General features: G+C 43.7%; 1 protein-coding gene across 1 annotated transcript in view; it reads left to right on the forward strand.

Annotated features, from left to right (window-relative positions):
* TRIP4 (thyroid hormone receptor interactor 4) overlaps positions 1 to 20,757 on the forward strand; it is a 624,053-nt gene that overhangs the window by 384,551 nt on the left and 218,745 nt on the right. The window contains exon 11 of the mRNA XM_078685000.1: positions 11,208 to 11,299. Within this exon, the coding sequence (XP_078541126.1) occupies positions 11,208 to 11,299 (92 nt within the window). The remainder of the gene's footprint in view (positions 1 to 11,207; positions 11,300 to 20,757) is intronic.

Raw genomic sequence — 20,757 nt, forward strand, 5'->3', positions numbered from 1 at the left:
CTCCTCTCCAGGCATTTTGGCCCATCTGCTCACACTCTATACCCCCTCCCGTCAACGTCGGTCAATGGGGCAGCATCTGGCGGTTGTCCCATGGGTGAGGAGGGCTCGTGCTGGTGGTCGTTCCATCTGTGTATTGGCAGCCAAACTTTGGAACGCGCTCCCGATCGGCATTCGCAGCTTTAAAAATTACCTGGCATTCTATAAGGCAATCAAAACTTACCTCTTCCCTCCATTGTAGGCCGCATGTGTTGTCTATAATTCTACAGTTTTCTGCTATCCGCGCTGGGACGCCCCTATGCTGGGGGAGCTGTGCACTATATAAACCGACATAACATAATTGTTCTCTTCCTTTTACTAAAGCTGACCTGGCTGCGTTCTTCCCTGCGTGCACATACACATAGATCGTTGTTCGCAGCGGGGACTTATCGTTTATATGGATTGCCTGCCGATTGCTGTCCCTGAGGAACAATGCACACACACCCTGATCCCATACATTAGTTGTCTTCATTATAGGCCTTGGGTTATTAAATTAGTAAGCACCTGTTTACACTAGACTATTTTACACCACTTGCAGCCTGTGGGCTTCTTCACACCTCAATAAGTCTCTGGTGCAATGTTTAACTTGACGTGGCCGGCCCAAGTGGTTGTAGGCGGCTTGCTATGTACTTGTACATTGGTAATACTGCTATACCTGTCTTTTTCTACGTTGCCGGCCCGAACAGGGTTGTAGGCACCATACCGTGTTCAACAGTACTTGCCTACAATAAAGGTGTTTGACCTAAAAAAAAACCACACTTGCCTGGACGATTAGATTGGACAATTCTAGGATTTGCTCACATTGGTTACAAATTCAATAACAAGAAAAAATCTAAATTTGCCAATCTGTGTCCTGTTCTTGGGATACGTGTTATCAAATGAAGACAAAATCTTAGCAACACGCTTACTAGAGAAGTGTGCACTCTTACTAATGCCAAACACATTATAGAGGTTCCAGTCATCATTGGGTTTTCTACATTTTAGCTTGAAAATGAGAAGGTCCCCCTACTGGGAGGGGAACTAACCAGTGCACAGCAAAAGGACCGTAGTCTTATTCCATAAACATCATAATCACATCAGTCTGTGTGAAAGATTTCAAAATTTTTAATCCATTCGTGAAGAATATTCATGCATATTCAAGTTCAGCCAGAAGCGTGTCATTACACGCCGTATAATCCAACCATTATGATTCAATAAACCAAGTCCCGATGCATTTCGGGCAAAAGCCCTTTCTCAAGGGAATGCTCTACAAAGAAATACAAATATAACCGAAATCAATGAACTGTAAAAGTTACACACGATCGAATGCAGACATGCATAAACCATATTAAAGTGACTAAAGTAGCTCGTGACAACAGTTAAAATACTGTATAAAATATCCCAAAGATTGCCGCATCTGACGGCCATATCAAAAGTTGTGCAGAGGTCGGTGAGGCATGGTAAACAGACCACCCGAGGTCGTGTGTGAAACAAATAGAATAAAGAGAGTATCCTGGACGGTACCAAACCAAAGGGTGAAACGGCAAGAGGACAGACATGCCAAGGTGTGCAGGCGAATTGCCGAAGGGTTACTCACATGCTGGAATTCTACGGGCTGCCTCGCGGCATAACAGCAAGGTTGTGTTGGTGAGAACGGAGAGTGCTCCTCGCGGTTAACAGCCGACAGTGAACACAAACGAAGGACACAGTGCAGGGTGTGAGTGGACAAGAAAAACGGACTATGAAGTGTAACAAAAACATCGCCATTTTGGAAAGGTGTGGTGTAACAGGTGAATGACTATGCATTGAAATAATGAATAGTGTGTGCAGATACCAAAGATATGTGAATTTTACAGATAGCAAAGAAATTCAATTCGATCGTTGAGCCCATTGGGCGCCATCGTTGAGAGGAAACGGATCCAGAAGTTTTCACGCTTAAGTAAAGTGTTCTTGTTGTTGAAAGTTATTGGTACTTGTTCCAAAATCAGGAATTTGAGTTGAGCAACGGAATGTCTCAATTCGGCAAAATGCACAGCCACAGTGGATTTTAGATTGTGGGTGCGAATGTTACTTTTGTGTTCTAAAATCCGGGTGCGGATTTTTCTTTCAGTGTGTCCTACGTAACATTTGCCACACGGACACTTCAATAAATAAATAACATTGTTCGAGTTGCAAGTGGCATTTACTTTGAGCTTGATGGGATGCCCTTTCATGGGATGACACATGATGTTACCCGTGATGCAATTGTTACAATTCGAACAGTTGTAACATGGTCTCAGGCCTTTGTACTCCTTGTGTGTATCTCCTTGATTATGACACGCTTCTGGCTGAACTTGAATATGCATGAATATTCTTCACGAATGGATTAAAAATTTTGAAATCTTTCACACAGACTGATGTGATTATGATGTTTATGGAATAAGACTACGGTCCTTTTGCTGTGCACTGGTTAGTTCCCCTCCCAGTAGGGGGACCTTCTCATTTTCAAGCTTTTGTGCTCACACTGCGTGGTCAGACAGTGTTTCCTCCAGTGGCACGCTACAATTCTTCACAACCTACAAATTTCATCACGCTGTGCGAACTCCCACTTATCTTTGTTTTCTACATTTTGGCAGAAAATACTTGGGTAAAACTGTTTTATGACCTCAATAGTCCAGCCTTTTCAAGCACACATTAGACACCAGTACATAGACAGGTGTTGCATGCAGTAAAAACTGACATGCTAACTTCAAAACACTTACACATGTGTAAACTCAACAAATTTGGTAATCGCATTATTGCAGGTACCACTGGATATAAATCTTTCACATTCAACGATCGTGACATTGTATCAATTGCATATAAATCACATTATATTCCGATGCGCAAATGCATTTTACACCAACAGAAAAAACCCTGAAAGCTGTACAGACCACTGTAGTGAAAGATCATTGGCTGCAGGGAAACACATAATTGTTGTGACTCCTATTCCAGCCATAGAAGATATCACAAAGGTCAGCGGCCCGAAAGCAAAAGCCCTACATCCGATATGGATACAATGGGCCAACTCACTAACAGCAACAGATGTAAAGCTTACCTACAATATGAACAAAATACCTTTTTCCCAACGGAATAATGCCTCTAGATCTTTTCTCTTTATAGCTATTACTCAGGAAGAGACTGGTCCTGCTCAGACGTGTTTGTGTGTAGGTAAATCCATGTATGCAGTGCCAAAGTAGGCTAGCCGTACCATTAGGCACGAGACACACTGCACAGCAGCCTGGATACCCGAGATCATTCCTCATCATTCATACCTGGCTATAATTCAGTACTCTTGATTCGAGAATGCTATCACTGGTCGAGTGTTACTGTAAGAGATACACCAGTGACGGTCACCAAGCATACCACCATGCCTCGGTCGCTTAGAGCACACTCTGAGGGAGTAGGAAAGGATCAACTGTTTGTTGATTGTAAAACATGCTCCTTGTGTTGATACTTGCACGAAGAGTCAAATTTAATTGCATATATTAATCAAGCAATATTCTCTTTTGTAGTAAGTCTAATATCAAATAACGCTTCAGTTCTTACGTTGGCAGTAGAAGACTTTTTATTCCCTGAATCTGCTGGTGCTTCTTCATCCTGCATTGTGTGCTCTGCAATGTAGTTAAGTATGAGGGCTATGTAGTGTCTTTTGCAGAATATTAGTCCAGAACCTTGATAATTTAAGGAGTCTCTGGTCCATCTGTCACAATTTGCAAGGTCGCATTTACCCACTATGCCACATTTTAGCATGGAGGTTCTCACATTCAAACAACACAATAGACTCAGCTGGACCTTTCCTGCAATTATTGGGACTCATGTACAAAAAGAAGAGTACAGCACTTGCCAGGTGACAAGACAGCAATTAAATTTGGCATGGCACAGTGCTGAGTAGTAGGAACAAGCTGGCAGTGGGAAATGCAGTTCCCGAAGCTGTGGATGGGAACTTTGCTCTTCCATGTTTAACTATGACCAACTGCTCATGAGCATTGAGATCATGAGAAATAACAAAAAGCATCATATTATCTCTTGCCCTTCCCATTTTTAAATGCAATTGTCATCCACTACCTTTAAACATGTGGCTACGAACAAATTAGTGAGGCTGTCCCGGAATATCAGTCTCTAGTCTGCCGGTGGCTCCTTTTCTAGCAGGATACATGAAACAAAGTATTACACTTACAGCTGCCCTCACAAATATGATCAATGCATCCTTCTGACACAGATCTTTCCCCATCCCTCTGAAATATGCAGTTATCACTCCTGCATGAAAAAAAAACAGACCGTGGATCTTCCGGTTAACTTATATCCAACCTTCCTTATGCCAGGATCGCCATGGAGTGGGAGGTAAACCGACAGCAGCATGGGTATGTGGAACAAACTGCACAACCTTCAGGAAAGCTTCAGACCTTCAAGAGGCACCGAATATATGGTAGCAAATATCTCAGACAACCTTTTTTTGCTACTTAAACAAACGCCTGCAAGGTTTTAAGATCCTGTTGAGCCTTATTAGAGCCTGTGGCACAGTGGATCATGTCATACTGATAAAGAGGCTGGAAAGATTAGCAAGGGTGTTAGGACTGACCAGAGAGTGGATTTGATCCTTTGTTTTTACTTTAAGCACTTAGAAAATAGCATTAAGACGCAAGCAAGCATTTCAGAGTTCCTTGACCACATCCTCCACTGCATTGAAAGCTTACCCTTCCTGAGCAAGCGTGTAGGTAAATCTTTATTCTTCAAAAGGGAGCCCCTGTTCATCCCACACAAAGCTGGCTCAAGCTCATATCTTGTCTAGATACTAATGAGGGGTTTGCACCAGGCTCCCCAAAATCTGGATAACAGACTGCAATGAGTGCAGAACTAGAGAGCAGAATAAACCTGAATGTTGAAATACAGGATCATAGTATGTTAGTCCCAGGACCACTGGGCTACAGCACCTCATTACATCAATTAAGGACTCGAGCGCCAGTGTTTTTTATTGATTGACTAATGACTGTTTAGGATACAAAAAATTTTTGAAAGGAAATCATTAAGGGGTTCAGGGTCTCGGACTCTAAAGCACTAGAAACTCTAGGCAGTTCAAAAACACGACTTTCAAATTGAGGATAATGCTGAAAACTAAGTTGTTCAGTTTACCTTTCCATTGAATACTTCTCATGACGCGGCCCCTAGATGAGGAGTGGAACAGTTAATATATTTAGGTTGCCACTCTAGCGAGTGCCCTGAATTGTCCATTGGTCACATGTGGTACTGGGCAATGCCCATCAACAAATAATAAACTAATACATTTGTTTTTGGACCCATCAATGAGATAATTACTGTTAAACCTTGTGTCTCATGCCTACTGCATGCTCCCTCCTCTAAAGGACGTTAAAAGTCCTTGTGGCTGCATTCAGCAGCACCCATCGTACTTGTGTGCTGCCTCCATTCACACAAGGTAACCTTCTGTGCATTAAGACTCAATATATTTAATTTTACTAGTGGAATTCAAGTAGTTGAATAGGCATGAAAAACGTATGGGGCAACTGACAAAGCCCTCCTCACGAAACGCAGCCATTCTTGGGCAGTAGTTAACTCCTACAAACAAGTATCTGTAGCAACGTATTTTTCCACCACTTTTTCACTCCATCTAAAGCGCAGTTTCATTGCCCTAAGAATGGGGGACTGGCGTTTTCTTCAAAATCTACCCACCTGGCGACGTACGGAGGAGGACACAACCTGTAGAGGATGTGGGTCAGCGACAGAATCAATTTTGCACGTGGTTTGCATCTGCCCCACCTTTAACTCTCAACGAAGGCGCATGCTTAGGCCAGAATGGATCAGGTTGGGGGTTCGGACCTGTAGGCATGCCATCACCGCTGCTTTGTCCATGGACAACACTGTTTTAAACATAAAACTTGCTAAATGTATTCAACAAGCGTATCGCTGCCTTAATACAAAGAAAACAGCCATGGCCTTGCCACTGACTTTTTAGAGTAAACAATGTACTGTAACAGAATCCCCAACGACCTGGAGGGTCGTAACACTAATTGAAACTCTGCAGCATGTATCCTTTATGGTTTGTTTTTATAATTGAATACGATGGGAGATGCTTGAGACACCCCAGGCCATGTTTAACACCTTAGGAGCTTCGTAAATATACCTCCCCAGTGCTGCGCTGTCCATTATCCAGTGCTGAATGGACGTCCAACGGTCGCACGCAGCACTGGGGAGGTAGTGCCCGTAACGACCGTTGGCCGACGGCAGCACTTAAAGGGTTAACAATACAGTTTAAATTTTTTTTTTTTTTAAATTTTATGCTCTTTACGTTTGCATTGGTTTCTCTTTTAAACTATTTTTTCTCACAAAACTGTACACAATGTGATTTGGGAAACTTTTAAAGATATTGTTTTATATCTAAATAAAGATTATTATTATTATTGTATGGGGCAACGTTGGGAGTATTTGTGAGTCATCAACAATAAAAGCTCCCTAGACTTTCCAAAATGGGTTATTTTTGTCAACCTTTCAATCTTTGGAGTCCACCCAACCTTCCCCTCCTGCTGGATTTTGTGATTGAGCTGAACCTTCAAAGAACACACACTTGAAGGTCCTTCTCTTTGTCAATGCAGCTGCTGCTGGACTGTTCAACAGAAGATTTTAGGCCTGGCTGTGGTGGTTCTGCAATGCGTTCTTTGTACCTTGGTTGAGGGAACATCTGTAATACGTGGTACATGCTTGTGCACCTGGGATTGCTTCCTAGTCACAGATGTGGCCCACAGGTACATACTAGTGGGGCATCCCTAAGGTATATATCCCTTCATTGGTGATCTTAATTGAATACAGTGTTCTCGAATCTGTTAGAAGTAAATATTACTGGCTTCAGCAGCTCAATTACAAGAAAGGGAGGGCTCACACACAGGAGTTTGAATACTTTATGTATCCATGCATTTTTCAACAATGGGAACATTACCCAAAGGTACCAGAGTGCTTTACAGTAGACACATGTTGTTACATGGATAGTTACAAAGGATTCAAGAGTTAACAAATATAGTTGCACAAGCTCTAGAAAATACAAAATGTTAGCTCATTACAGAAAAGGAGAAAAGTTATCAGTAGGTATATTCAGTAATGAAAAAACGGTAAGCACCTGATGAAGTGGAGGGAGTGTAGTTCTGTGCCAGGAGGAGAGAAAACATGTTCTCTATGGAGACGACTAGCTACAATGGCTTAACTAAATACCGTTTAGAAGGTGAGTGAAGATGTTCTCAATGGAAGATATTGGCTGCAGTGTCTTAGCTAAAGTGTCCGCGAAGGAGGGCTTTCGCTCCTATTTTGAAGGTCGCCAGATAGTGTATATGTTTGGAGGTAACGAGTTTCAAGTTCTGGTTGTGCTACCCGAGAAGGATTGTGCCAGCAGTTGTTGCATTTTTTAAATTCGATGTTTCTAGCAGCAATGCGTCAGCGTTTCGTGATGGTCTAGAACTGCCAGAAAGCTTGCGTTTGTCCGCCAGATAACGGGGAGTGGATGTGTGCAGAGTCTCATGGGTGATGTAAGCTGTTTTGTATACATCCCTGCCTACACTGGGCAACCAGCAGAGACAGACCAGCATTGGTGTGATGTGGTGATTCATTTTGGCCCCGTAGACGTAGTGTGAGATAATTGAGGTATGATGGGTTTTGTGGAAACCAGTCAAGAGAGAGCACCTATCTATGAGTCGGTGATTTCAAATCTTGCTCTGGAATAGAGCAGTGGATTCCTGAGAGAAGATGTCATTTATAGCGTGCATTTCTGGTTATGGGGCTTATTTGAGACTGGAAGTTGAGCTTCTTGTCTAGGATGACTCCTAAGGATTTGGCACTGTCAACAATGATGCTTTTACTGCTGAGGATGTTGAGTGTGTCCATCCAGGTTTGTCATGGAAGTGTTAATTTCGAAGGGGAGATTAGGAAGACTGCAGTTTTAGGTGATGAGAATGGCTATTTAAGGATAACTGTTGAGATGTTCTGTCATTGCTCTAGTTCTGCATTGAAGGGTTTCCATTTTTTTGTCTGAACGCTTAGTTTGGGGTTCACAAGCACAAAGTTAAAATGTTGCGACGGGGAGGGACAGACCATGGGGTGTTGGTAATCCACTATCTCTTCAACATATATTATGTTGAGATTCAAGCAGGTGAGAACAACAACAAAAAAACATCTCTTGTTTTTGGGGGGATTTAGCTAGGATTGTGTTTTGTTAATAATATTGAGTGGAGCAGGCTAAATACGAAAAGGCTCGTTGTTTCGGTCTCCCAGTTCAATAAATAGTTCTTACTGTTGTCACTCCAAATGTACCCATTTAGCAAACTTCGAAATGTTGCAAGGCTAGCTGGTCCTGTAAGTATTTAAGTCTGTGCTCAGTGGGATAGGCACAGATCGCTGCACGATAACTCAGCTATTTTACTAATTATTTCACTTAAAGCTCTAAAGCAGGCCCCACCCTCGCCCACAGGTGGCTGCTCCCTTGCAGGGTAAATTGGGCTTTTAACTAGACATTTTAATAACCAGGACTATTTGAAGACACACATTCTCTCCATAGCTCGCTCTTTCTCATTTTCAGCCCTCTTTGCTCCCTTCCCCAATGCAAAAGCTGAATATAACCCCCTGGACTAGCTTACTCTTGTTTGGCACACAAACGTTCTTGCCTGTATTCTTGGCATTGTAAAATGGGACCTGAACCATGCGAGCTGATACATGCTGCAGTTGCATTAACTTAAAATGCTACAATACCAAAACTGGAACCTCAATGCGGATGGTTATACTCACATTGCAGTAGCAGGTCTATTAACCCTCCTCCTCTTGCTGTTTTCTGAACTTCTGGCTTGCAGGTTGCACACAGATATCTGTGGAAAACGACCGAGCCCTCTGAGCTGTTTCATCAAGATGCAACCTGTAACCTGCCAGTTGCACAGTTTTCTGCAACATGTCAGTATAGGAATATCACTGTATAGTACACGTCAGAATATATACGTATCATGAGAGATGTATGAATGTCTTAATGTTTGGACCACTTGCCCCGTGGAAGTCAAAATAGATGTGCATTGTGAGAGCTCTGATTAGGTTGCATTAGTATGGTAACGGTGCAGGTCAGTCGACAAATGGCACCATGCCCATGTTTAGGTCGAGCCTAACAGAAACTGCAAGCTGCCTAGGTGCAAAAGACACATTTTGGATTTACCAAGAGCATACAGGGACTTGCAGCCTGCCCATTGCTAACCGTTGGTTGGCTTTATTGTCACTTGCATTTGTTACCTTTCTATTAGATGGCTTTCCTTGTTTCTCCCTGCTCATCATGTGTTAGTCCCTCCCATGGCGCTTAGCTTCTTCGCAATCTTTTTGACTGATGGGCTTCTATACTTCCTATGTGCACTTTAAGGGAACTGCTTTTTTCTTTTTGTCTAAACTGTCTTGAAGAGTACATGTGCTTTCCAGCTGTTTCTCTGGTGCTTTACTCCCCTTCCACATTGATCTATTTCTCTTGCTTATGTGCTTCTCTCCCCATCTGCACTTGTGTTGCTTTCTTTTGCCCTTATAGGTTTCCCCCACTGCTCCATATTGCTCTTTTGCCCAGTTTACTTCTCCCTCCCTTCACCGTGTTACTTCTCCCCCACACCCCCTTGCTGTGTAACTTCACCGGCCATGTTGCCTGCCCTCACCGCTCCCTATCCCGAAACCCACTCATCTTTTAATTGTTTTTTAGGGTCAAATTTTTTTATAGTTGCAAAAATAGACGTGTACAAAGTCAGTTATGGAGAGCGTCACAACGTTAATGACGACCTTTTTTGCTAAGAAATTTAACCATTTAACTTTTCCAACTAACGCTCCTCCCACCTCACCCCACACCTCCACCCCCCGTCCCATCCCTCCTTGGGTACTCACAGCTGGTTCAGAACATGTAAATAATAGCAGCAAATAAATGAGTTATGTGGGTGGATCCATCTCTTCTGGTGTTTGTGATGACCTCTTGCCGTACCTCGAACACCAGTCGATAAAGTCCTGGTGTAAAATAGTATTCCCTACGATAGGTGTTAAGAGGGAAGGGAATGATGAGAGGTTCCTATTTATCACTTGTCTATCCCAAACCCTTAAGACTGAGCCGGTTATCGGTGACATATAAAGGGCCATCGGCCAGTGGGAATGAGGTAGAAATGGGATCTTTCTTAGCTGAATCCCAGCCACCGCCCAGTCCATAAATGACCAAGGCTACTCCGACTCTGCTTTGAACCACTCAACGAGGTATCAAACCTGAGCCGCATGATAGTAGTGAAGTAGGCTCGGGATGCCCAGGCCTTCTCCCGCTGGAGGACGCCAACTGAGAGCTTGATTCATATGAGGGCAACCATCAGCCCAAACAAATCATTGTATTACCTCTTGTAAGGATGGTATTATCCTCTATATGGTTGCAAGGGGAGAGTCTGCAAGAGGAAAAGAATCTTTGTAAGAACCATCATTTTTAAAGCTACCACCTGTCCCAGCAAGGATAGGTATATAGTTTCCATTGAGCTAAGCCGGTTCGCACCCGCTGTATAAGTGTTTGGTAATTAAGAGTCCTGACCACCTCTGATGTCTGGGGCCAACTGATTGCCCAAGTAGGAGATAGGACCAGCTTTCCATTGTAGTGTGTTTCTCTGGGCCAGGTAAGTCTCATGTGGAACTGAGATGTTAAGGGCCTGTGACTTGTGAAGGTTCATGCGAAAGCCTCTCGGGGTTATCTTGTGCCACAATAACATCTGCATACAAGCTGATGACATGTTCCTCCCACCCGAAGCGCACACCAAGGATATCTGGGTGATCCCTGATTTTTATTGTTTTTAAAGCTTTTTGCTCTACCTTTTTTAAAAAAAATGTAATTTACCCAACCATCAGCGTCATAACTGTGATTTTAGTAAATTCTTTTTAGCCCTGCACATAGCAGTTGCAATACTAATGTAAACCATGGCTAAAAACGGTGGCGAAGCCGTTTGGTCTTGTAGGTGAGACCTATTAGTTTTGCCAATGCTGCGGCGAAGGGAGCTTGATGCTTAAAAGTATATACATTGCCCCTATAGCAAAGAGGCAGTCTGTGTCTTCCAGTGCTGATTTGTAGGCTTTTATAGCTTTATGGAAGAAGTATGCAGTCTGATAACTTTTCCTTTTTCTTTCTGTCTTGCTGCCCACAGGTATAGAATTTCCCAAAGATTACCCCACAGCATGTCTCCTAGGCTGCGTAGATGTCCTTGATTGCTTATCGCAGGAGCAGTTTGCCGAACAGGTGAGTCTCGGACATTAGACTGTATACTGAGGGCATGCCAGAGATCCCAGCATGTACTGCAGCATGGAAGTTCTCTATGCAAATGATATGTAAACTAACCATTGTCCGAAAATACCTACTGATTGCAGCTGCTAGGAGATACACGAACTGCTGAGAGAGGATTGGAATGGTTTGTCACCGAGTTTTTCTAAAGCTCGCTCTTTCTCACTCTAAACATGTTTGGGAAACATAGGGCCATAGGTTTCTATCAATATTGAGCAATTGTGTTCCCTTTGCAGGTATCATAAATCAAACAGAATAGTGTATTGTTTGGGTTTGTCACATTGTGCAGGAGCCCAGTATTTTGTCATGTATTGCAAGTGACCTGAGCAGACCCACGTCCAACCGTAACTCTTTACTGCCCACAAAAGTGATCCTGCTCTTCGAGTGACCTGACTCTGCTCGGAATCTGAAGCTCAAATGTGTGCAATCCGTCGCTGACATCCGGCATAGCCACAGCTTCTGTTCATACCTTTATTCTGCATGTACATTGAATCTGACCAGTTATTAGGGTTGGTGTTGGCCAAGACCTTTTGATTTAACAACCTTGTGTTAACCTTCCCTGTATTTACCAACCTGCTCCTGCCTGTTTCATACCGACGGTGGTGTTCTCCTTACTGCCTCAGCAGCTGTACTTTTAATCAGACATCTGTGGGTGACACAGTTCATTAACTGTTTACAGAAACACTGAAATACAGCAACACAAACATCATGTAGAATGCAATACTCGAGGAGCCGGAGAAACACAAACTGAGCCCTTAATGTGTTCGTCCTGAAAATTAAATGAAAACAAATGGAACAGACAAGGTGTTTTTTTGGGCAAAGTATGGTATCTCTCTGTGACCTTTTGAGCTGTTTGACGTGGTCTTGTGACGTCAGTCATTACTCCTGTGCCGTGATCTGTAGAATTGAAAAGTAGATGATGAAAGCACGGGTGTGTTAAAACCGAAAGTAATGAGAAATTATTCTAGGTGTAATATGTACACCCCACACTTACTACACCCTCCGCCCCTCACCCCCTCTGCTTTAGCGATACTGCCCTAACACCCCGGGCGGGAACAATTTGATTGAGCAGAAGTAATAAGGTAGAGCTTTGCTGCTCTTCAGGGAAGAGAATATCCCAAATGTGTTCTCCTATTGATGCATCCATTTGGTATTATCCTGTGTGTTTCCGCAGCTATGAGCCTTCTCCCTGATCAGGGGGGATGCAACAGCTACAGAGGTGTTTTTTTCAGAGATTGGTTTCTTTCAAAAGTCTCCTGAAATCTGACGAGATTGGTGTCACACCTGAAATCACATGCGTCCTCTGTCACTTGTGTAAAAATCCTGGGCACCGAGAAGGAAAAGCAGACAGTAGTGTTGCCAGGGTGTCATGGACCCTGGTGCAAGGACGGGCCGCCCCCCTAATCCCCGCTCTCCCCCCCCCCACTAATCACCGCTCCCCCCCCCCCCCCTTCCCCCCATCCCGGTGCACAGCAATAATCATAGTGCACACAAGGGCTTTGAGTGGGGGAAAAAACTGGTGGTGCTCTAAAAGGGGTGTGGCAAATTTCTTAAAGGGGTGTGGCCTATCCGAGTAGGTGCGTGGTCTAAATCTAGATAACTAGCATTGTGTGCTTAAGAAAATCATGAAGTCGTATCCAGCAAAGGATAATAAAGTAGGCAAAAAGGTATATTTATTAAGTATAAGCCATAAAATACCAAACACTTTCAAACATGTAAAAATGATTTACATTACTCCCTTGGTCCTCTTCCTCAGCAATCACAGCACCTGTAGGTCAGCTCCCAGACACTCAGCACGGATTCCTTCTTGATCACAAAGTTCCCTAATCTATTTTTACTGGGGCTACCGCCCTACTTTTATACCCCAAAAGTCTGTGTTCTTCTAGTGTGAGGGGTCCTGGACCCAATCTAAACCAGTTCTGGGCGCACTCTGCCAGTGCACCTCTTCTTCCTTTGAGAGTGTGGGTTAGGGTCATCAGACGCACCACAGGAGGTGGAGCCAGCATTGTGGGAGGCAGGCACAGCCCTATTGAGACCCAGGTGCTACTCCTCCCACCACTCTACATGCAGATGGGTCTATTCAGCCTTGTGCTGACTCAGCCAGCCTCCTGGAGCCGCCCCCAGCCCCTGTCACTCACAAACCAGACAGTCAATACACAACCAGGCAGAGGCACACAGAAAGGTTGAACAGGAAACTAGTCACTTTCTTAAAGTGCTATTTCCAAACTTAGAATTTAAAAACCATCTTCACTAAAGGATGTGTTATTAAATTCTGAGTTCAGGGATACCAGATTCCATATGTCTATCTTGCCGTTATGGGAAGATATGCAGGTAAACATGTTACACAACATTCCCCATGTTATCCTATAGGTAAGATAGCCTTTCAATAGTGAAAAACGAAATTGGCAGTATTTCACTATCAAGACATGTTACCCACACTAGTAACATCAAACAAAAACCGGGACGTCTGGAACCGAAAATACAGCCTCCTAGAGCCCCCTTTGAGCCCCCCCCAAAAGAAACTGGGGGGGGGCTCAGACCCCCACAGACCCCCCCCCCCCAACATAAAGCCCTGGTGCACACCTCAGGCCGCCGAGCCCCTGTGGCTCTGCACCTGTTGCATCCACCGAAGGCGTGGAAGCACCCAAGAGTTAGTGATTTAGGTAAGTGTTCCTGTGGGTTCCAGAGAGGTGTGCATGTGTAATTCACGGTCATGAAGCCCTGGGGGCATGTCGGTGTCCCACAACCCGTGTCGGCACCATCACTTTGTGGTGGTACCAGCCACACTGCAGGCAGCTCTTCTGCTTGTATGACAAAATGGACTTGTGCTATGGATGGTGAAAAGGACATTTGAAGTGCGCCTGCTCGGAGCACGTGCAATAGATGAGGGGCCCGCCAAAGTGCGCCCCCTGGTCAACAGCAGCACTGGGCTGCTGTTCACTCGATACAGCACTAATATTAAAAAGATGTTACATAAGCGGGCGAGCATTTATTTAAAGATTCGTTTAAGTTAGAGAAAGGAAGTAACTAGGGTGTCATACATCTTGCAGCAAACTTGTAAAAATATGACAGTCCATGGAAAATTCCAAAAGTACATTTCCTGAACATGCAGAGGCATTTCACTGTAGTATGTCCGACTACAGCGATGCATTAAAGTATTTTTTTAGAGGGATCATTTCAAACATGAATTCAGAAAACTAAGAGACAGGTCAGTTGTTATTTGCACTCTTTGCGTGCCCTGGGTTGCTGTTATACATGAACAAAATGATAGTTTAATAAATCAAACACATGAGGGGACTTTGTACAGTACACGTCCTGAAGTCGTGTATTTCGAGGTCCTCTTATATGTGATAATGAAGAAAAAGTGAAATAAAAACAATTGCTCAGGATCACACAATTTGGCAAGTGGGAAAGCCATGTTATCTGGTTTCACATGCTGCATCCACCGCTGGATGTACCTGCTGTGCTTCCCCTACACCCACCTTACCCCACCCTCCCTAGCCCTGCCCTAAAACCTCCCCCTGCTGGCATCAATTCAGCCCCCGGTGACCTCACAGACCAAACCTTTTGGCCCCTGGGAAAATGTTTATATCTATGCCTTACACGATATGGTGACACCACATGGCAAAGGGTCCAAATGGAAACCACGCAGTGGAAGAAACAATAATCAATTACAATAGCAGAACAAAGTCCATACTTTGAAAAAGACGGGCTTAGTTCAGTAAAATAGCTAGAGCGTGACACTTAGTTAGTCCAAACTGTGGCGCTGCTAGGGTTCCGGCCCTGGGAATTGATTAGGGATTCGAAGTTGGGAGATAGGAAGTAGGGTGCCATATGAAATGTTTATCAAAGCTTAACATTGACTTTGGCTTGCACAAATCCAAGTTTCATCGGAATCTTCAGCGGTCACATACACTTTTAATGCATCCTGACTCTGCCATCGCTTCCTGATGTCAGCCCTCCAGAACATTCTTGTCCAACACATGGCCTGCGCGTCTCAGTGTGGCCACATTGCTTTTTATGTGGCCAGTGGTGGTGTGTATGTATATGTTCAATTACGTGTGGGCGTACGTGTGAGCCCATTGGTTCGCCTTCTCCAGACCAGGCTTTGATATAGGTTGTAGTAGCAAAGCAAACAGAAGAGAGCGCCCCATACTCTCTTAAGCCCTTATAGGCTATCAGGAGGCCATTATTATTGAAAGAAATTGCTGGAAAATGTACTATTTGGATCCATTGTTTAATGTATTTTTCTCATTGGAGGGCTAACTCGACCCATTATTTGCAGGGTTTGGCTCGTTGTGTAACCTGACCCCCAACTTAAAACTTAAAGAGGTTGAGCACATCTTCTAAAGAGGCTAAGCTACCAGTGGGTGCACAGGAAAGGAAGAGGGTGTCACAGGTTAATACGCAAATCCTACTAGCTGCTTTGTCTTCATGTTGGGGAGAGGATTGACGAGATGCTAAGATGGTGGTGCTTGAGGTGCCTGTCTGGGCCAAGCTTTGTTTTACTCATCATCATGATTTCCATAGGGTCTGCTATTCTTCCATACAGAGTTGGTCAGTCTCCAGGCTGCTTCTGATGCCAGATGCACACCAGTGATTCCTTCCATACCGTCTGGAGCAGTGTGGTGGTGCAGAGGTTGCGGGTTATGGTCTGGTGGGTTTAAAGAACTTGGAGCTGTCACCTAGGGTGGAACGCTTGGGCCTAACGGAGGATTTGGGGTATACATGCAAAACCAGGGTCCTCATGTAACCAAGAGCTACAGCTTGCCCAAACAGATGATGCTCGCCGCTGGAGATGAGTAGCAGCACAGGTTTATTTCAATGGAATGGACAGGTGTTCAGCCATTCACCATGGCTGGTATGGCCTGGTTAAACATGCTAAAATCTGGGGAATCCTTTGTGGGAACGTTTTCATATCTCTATATTAATTGCACACTTTGTCTAGCCTTTACATTATCAGTAAAGTGTAGTGTAACTTTAAATATTCCATTGCATGTCTTTCGCTGTGATTCCCTCTGAGTCATACCAAATCTATAATCATATGTTGCTCATATGTCGTGTATCGCTGACATGATCTAAATGGCATTACAAAGGTTCATGAAAAGGCACAAGAAAATCTATGTATTTTCGTTCCAATCCTGAAAGTTTCATGCCAGTTGCCAAACAATGGTTGAGTGTGTATTTCTGCCAGGCTGATAGTCACAGATGTACTCCCAGCTCCACCTCTTGCCCCTCTCCTGGTCCCTAAAAGCATCATACATGTTGAGGATCAAACGAAAGGCACATTTTCTCCCTCTGGCGCATTATGCCCATGATAGAGGGGGAGGGGAACAGAGGCTCTCTAGGTAGGTTAACACCGACCTCAAGAGAAATTACAGGACAACACCCTCCAGTCCTGTATGCAATTTATGTAGCTTCATCAGGGCCATACAATATGTTTCACAAATGCTGTTAATAATGCACTGCAGTAATCTAAAGATAAATTGAATAACATTAACGAGAATTTGTAACATAAAGGGGAGATTAACATAGATAAAAAATGAAAATAAGACAAAGAAATAAAGAAAAACATGTTAGAATTATTCATATGATGTGATTAACAATAAAAAATGAAATAGCCAACTGAACAAGAAAAAAATGGTTAGACATAATTTTATACATAAGACATGTAGGCTCCACCATTAGACAAGTTAAAGAGCGCTGAAGGAAACACTTGAGAGCCTTTAAAAATCCAAACAAGAAATTTTGTTACTGTGCATTATTAACAGCATTTGTGAAACATATATTATCTGACCCTGATGAAGCAACATGTTGTCGTGAAACGTGTTGGCCTATGAAGAACATTTTGATTCAAGAATACTAAAAAGAACCTCACAATTGATTAATTACATTTTAATTAATGAGTTTTACTCATCAAGTCTCAGACCTCCATACACAGTCAGTGTTTACTTCAATTGCATTATGCCCATGCACTGAAACTGCACCTGGCAAACTTCTTGCCTGGCATTAGTCCACTATCAGTAAGACACACCTTCTCTGCCTACGAACAGGAGCAGAGGACAGTGGAGGTGCTAGTGGCCCCATTCATTATTACTTCAATAACTCAGTCCATGGGCAGAAGAAAGAGGGGCCCAAACAGTGGGAAGGGGAACACCATTATGTAAAGGCTATACTTGGTAAGGCACTATGCATTGAGGCGTAACTGAGCTCTGGTTTGGTTTCTGGCATTTAACTCAGGCCTCTACGTGGTCAGGGCTTCACTGGACATTTAAAGTCAAATGTATGGAGAAGGATGGCTGCACTGTATATTAATGGTCATATGTGTGCTCCAGACATTTGAGAACATAACCTGTACATGCTGAAGGTAGGCTGGGCATGACGCTAATCCTGCACTTGTGGGAAACTGGGACATGTGTTTGAGGCGGCACCTGGGCATGAGGAGGCTAGACTGGGCAGCAGGACTAAACATATTCATGGGAAGATGTGCTTGGCATGTGTGGCCTTACCTGCTCTTGAGATGTTGCATTGGGCTTTTGTGCTATACAAGCACATTCTTGGGCTGAAATTTGTGTTTCAAGCTATAGGCTAATTAGTCTATACTTCTCCATGTGTTGAGTGTGTCTGGTATAGGCATTTCGTTCTGACCATCAATAGAATTCTTCGTCTCACCCAGACCAAGGATGATCCAAGCAGGGACTGAAGTACAGAGATAGGTGAGATCACTCAGCCAGGGAAAGCCTCTGAAGATCAACCATGGTTAGCAGCTGCAAATATGAAACCTGCAAACTGAGTCCAGTAGGGTTCAACCCACAAGTCAAAACCTTTGTTTTATTATAAAACTTCAAGCAGTTAAGTAACACCTTTATTTAGTATCATTTTTATTGTCTGATTGTGCCAGTTCGACATCAATGGAAAGACCCACAGATAAAGATAATAGGGTATTGTGACTAAAGTAAGATCTTGATATTCTTGCCACGTTGTCAGTGAAATTGGTATTTAATTTCAGAAACGGGCGTTAACATGATTCTATGATCAAGGCCTTTACACGTCAATCGTTGGCGCACGTTCTTGTTTCAAGGGGATGGTGAAGAAGTCTAATGCCCAGAGGATATCTTCAAGAAAGCAGTGCTTTCTAGACGAAGTGGGCCGCAAACAAGAACAGATGGATTCCAGCATTCTGTATAATCAGTCTTGCCCATGGAGTCAAGGTTGGACAAGTTCTAGTAGGAGTAATATTCATTTATTAGTCAATAAAAACCCAAAACATTATTAAAAATACAGTTATTGGCTCAATAAATAAACATTGTGAGAAGAATTATCGGTCATATGCAATCAGTATTCAAGGGTGCAATTTGGACAGTTCTAATGTTACCAGCATGTGCAACATAGTTGCATGAAGTGCAACCGTGCAGGATTTCTCAATTTGGTCAGTAGCCGGAAAGCGAAGCCAAATTGCCCTAATTCTTTCTAGCATCCCATAACGACCTATGCCAATTCATAAATGGCAGGGGCCTATACAGTGTGCAAAATTACGCAGTAAGTACAGAAACGCTAATATCTGATATGTGAAGCTGGGAAAGACCTATTCAATATGAAAATTTGCACAAAACGTGCAACAATGCTAATATTTGATCATAACCATTTGGGGAAAGTCGGGCTGATATCCAACCTAGCGGGATAGGGAAACAACAAGGTTTCATAGTCCCTAGCAGTCCGCAATAGTAGATTTTAAGGGTTCTTATCAGGGGCCTTCTTCACCGTCCGTCTTGACACCCGCCTGAGTCTGAGGATCTGCGCTGGCAAGGGATTTAAAGATGTCCAAGAACTGTACCAACCAAATGTTAAGCATTGTTTTCTTTGGATCTAATGACTCAATTAGAACTGATCTTCAGGACCTGATACCTAATGCATTCAATTCTTTTTTCAACATGCTTCTTTGCTGTTGGTCCAGAGAAGGGCATAAACAGATGACACGCAGCAATGTTTCTCCTGCCAGATGGCCTAAGCAGCATTTCTGGTCTACCCCCCTTTGACCATCTTCCCTCCACTTTGGGAAACATTTAAGGTTGGAATCTCACCAAATCTCACTGTCAATAATTTGTGTTTAATGTTTAGGGGGTAAGTGGCTTCCAGGTGGTGAGGCTCTCTTTGGGCATTATAGGATTTCAGTACCAGCAACCCATGCAACCACTTGGCAACTTTGTCTCCTTATCGTCCTGCCTACTTTGTAATTTAAGAATTTATTTACTGCTCTTCTGAAAGCTGTGCTGAATGTAGTACGGTTCCCTAGGTAGTCCAACCCAAACTTTTTGTTGCGTATTTCGTGGCGCTTTTTATATTCACTAGTCCCCCTTTCAAGGTTGATTTCAGACTAGACTAGATTAGCCAGTGAATCTCAACTTTATAAGATCTTGGCACAATTTTTTCAAGGAGGCTGGCCGCTATGCCTATCATTATTTCCGTTCCATATGAGAGGGCAGGTAACCGCTTAGCCTTCATTACTGCTGCCAATGGCTGGAGACTGTGCCCCCAAGTAGATTTCACTTTCGTTGTAAAGGCATTGTTGAAAACCTGCGCTTCTCCCTTAATCGATGCTCTTTGGGGTGCAAACGTAGCCCTTGCATCTATCTTGACACCTAAATACACATATTCAGGGGTTTCATCAATTGTGACTCCGCTAACGTACCATTTCCATTGGTTTAAAATACTGCAATTTAGTGAGACGACTTTATTCTTTTTACGATTTAGTTCCAGTCCATTTTCCTCTGCATATGATCCAAGGCAGTTTAGTAATTTCTGCAGGCCTATTCTGATGTTACTAAGCAGTAGCAGATTGTCTGCTTACAAGATATTAGACAGTAGCTGGCCACCAAGGCTCGGGCATGAGAGACCTCGCCATCTAATTCCAAGGAGAGGTTTGCAATATATAGGTTAAAGAGAAGGGGTGCTAAAATGCAACCTTGTTTTAGTCCTGTTGATATTTTCACTTCCCTTGACAGATAGGTACCATCCCCATTCTTCATCTTAACCCCCATTTCCGAATATAGCAGCCTGATGGCCCTCGAGATGTTGGGCGGGATTACCCACTGTTTTGCCCATCATCTGCTGCACAGGACATAGTTGAATCCTGCTTTGAAGTCATCTAAGCACTTATAAAGGGGGATACCGGGGGGGCGTGGCCAAGCGTCGAACATGGTGGACGTGTAGTCCCTGAGCTCCGTCCTCAGCCCTAAATACAAGCAATTTATCCTGTCATCCCTGCCTGCAGCCCACCTGAAACCTGTATACGGAGTCTCCGCGAGCAAGCGGCGTGCAGCGGCGAGGTGCTGCACCCCCCGCACCGCGCCGGAACAGCGACAGGACCGTGATGCCTTTTGCGGCCTACGACACAGTGTGAAGCCTCGGCCTCAGTT

The sequence above is a fragment of the Lissotriton helveticus genome, chromosome 3_2, assembly GCF_964261635.1.
Source record: "Lissotriton helveticus chromosome 3_2, aLisHel1.1, whole genome shotgun sequence".
Classification (NCBI taxonomy): domain Eukaryota; kingdom Metazoa; phylum Chordata; class Amphibia; order Caudata; family Salamandridae; genus Lissotriton; species Lissotriton helveticus.